The 1,993-nt window shown below is 35.3% G+C and overlaps 1 protein-coding gene across 1 annotated transcript in view; it reads left to right on the top strand.

The window, feature by feature from the left end:
* Positions 1–1,993, top strand: part of herc4 (HECT and RLD domain containing E3 ubiquitin protein ligase 4) — a 22,383-nt gene that overhangs the window by 19,203 nt on the left and 1,187 nt on the right. Inside the window, exons 20-23 of the mRNA XM_016250255.1 lie at positions 626–692; positions 792–874; positions 1,023–1,206; positions 1,918–1,991. Coding sequence (XP_016105741.1) covers positions 626–692; positions 792–874; positions 1,023–1,206; positions 1,918–1,991 — 408 coding nt within the window. The remainder of the gene's footprint in view (positions 1–625; positions 693–791; positions 875–1,022; positions 1,207–1,917; positions 1,992–1,993) is intronic.

Raw genomic sequence — 1,993 nt, forward strand, 5'->3', positions numbered from 1 at the left:
GTGTATTTATAACATCAATTACTAGGCCTACAATCTTTTTTTCAGAAATGGAAGTAACTCAAAATGTTGTGTGTTTGTAATTTTAATATTTTTATCTATAGGCCTATACAGCAAAACTACAGAGCTTCCAATAGGTTATTTAATGGAGCTGTAAACACGGGAATCTCAGACCGCATGCAATCTTTGACGAACACCCAATTCATATATCAAACTAGGCTATATGTTATTAAATTGTACGTAGGCTATATATCAGATTATTTTATTTACAAGTTTCATGTTTGTGTTTATCCCGTTTTTTCCCCCGTTGCATCTGAAAATTACTTTAAATTTTTTTTTTTCAAAGCATCATTCATTTAGTCAAAACATATAATGCAATGCAATACAATGAAGATTGAGAATTGTACCTCAAAAGCCTGATGTTCATATTTGACACTCGCATCAGAATGCATGTAGTAGATTGTGTACAACATATCGTTCAGCAAAGTTTTGATCATTTAGAGGCCATGTGTGAATGTGTGCATCAAATATAATACTGTTAGCTTTATAGGGTTAAGTAATAATCTTGGATTAGTTTAAATGTGATCCTCACCAATGGTTTTCTCTATCTGTGTCTGTGGATCTTCAGGAGTCTTCGGCAGCTGCTAGATTATACGGAGGATGATCTGGAAGACACTTTCTGCCTGAATTTCACAGTAAGAACAAGCTGTTTGTACATAATGTCTGTGCGTGATTCCGTGATTCATTTTAAAAAAATACATGCATAAATGGTCATTTTTATTTTATGATGACAGGTAACAGAGGAACACCACAGAGCCACAGAGGTATTGGAGCTGGTTCCCAACGGGACAGACATCAGCGTCAACAAGTCCAACAGGTATTATATGCACCATAATATAATACATTCACTCAACACGTCTGTTGTTTGACACTAACTGACTTCAGTTCACATATAGACTCCAGTATTTGTGATTTGATTTATATTTTTGCCTAACTAAATGGTTTAACCTATTCAACCTATCCAGGCAGGAGTTCGTCAATGCCTACGTCGATTATATATTCAACACCTCCGTGGCTCCTCAGTTCAGTGCTTTCTACGCAGGATTTCACAAAGTGTGTGGAGGGAAAGTTCTAGAGCTTTTCCAGCCAAGTGAACTGCAGGCCATGGTCATAGGAAACACCAATTATGACTGGAAGGAGTTAGAGAAGGTAAAAATTAACTGTGGATGAACTGTACCAGCTGATAGTGTCATTTGCTCAGACTGCAGCTGGTTTTGTGCTGTAAACCGACAGTGTGTGTTTGGTAGGGTTGGGTATCGTTTGAATTTAATCGATTCCGATTCTTATCGATTCCCAGTTTCGATTCCAATGTGGTTAAAAACATGAAGTCAAATATTTAGATATCAAACATATTTATTCTGTCTCTTTTTGCAAAACATTTAATTGCTGCTAAATACCATGAACAAAAATCATCCGGCTACATAAAAACTGGAGCTGCATGATTCTGGATAAATTTAGACTTTTTTTTTTTTTAAATGGAGATTGTATAATTCTCTCACAATTCTGAAGAAAGAATATTAGACAACTAAACAAAATCTCATGAAATTTATGAATGAAATGATTCAATGACTCACTCAGTATTTACTTGTTTCATTACTGGATGAATCAGTGTTTTTGAATGAATCTTTTGAATGAATGATTCAAATACAAATACATTTTTAACAGCCCCTTTTTTCCACATAAAAATAAAATATGCGCACACAGGAATTTATAAGTGGAATTGAAATTTTAATTTTACAACATGTTTCCGATTCTGTAATTGGAATTGATTTTTGATTCCCAAGCCTAGTGTTTGGAAATGTTTTGCTACTGTAGTTTGTTGAGGTTGTAAATGTTCTGCGTGACTGTATTGATTCTCAGAGCACAGAGTATAAGGGCGAGTACTGGGCCAATCACCCCACCATCAAGATATTCTGGGAAGTGTTTCACGAGCTGC

Source organism: Sinocyclocheilus grahami, unplaced genomic scaffold (assembly GCF_001515645.1).
Source record: "Sinocyclocheilus grahami isolate Dianchi unplaced genomic scaffold, SAMN03320097.WGS_v1.1 scaffold979.1, whole genome shotgun sequence".
Classification (NCBI taxonomy): domain Eukaryota; kingdom Metazoa; phylum Chordata; class Actinopteri; order Cypriniformes; family Cyprinidae; genus Sinocyclocheilus; species Sinocyclocheilus grahami.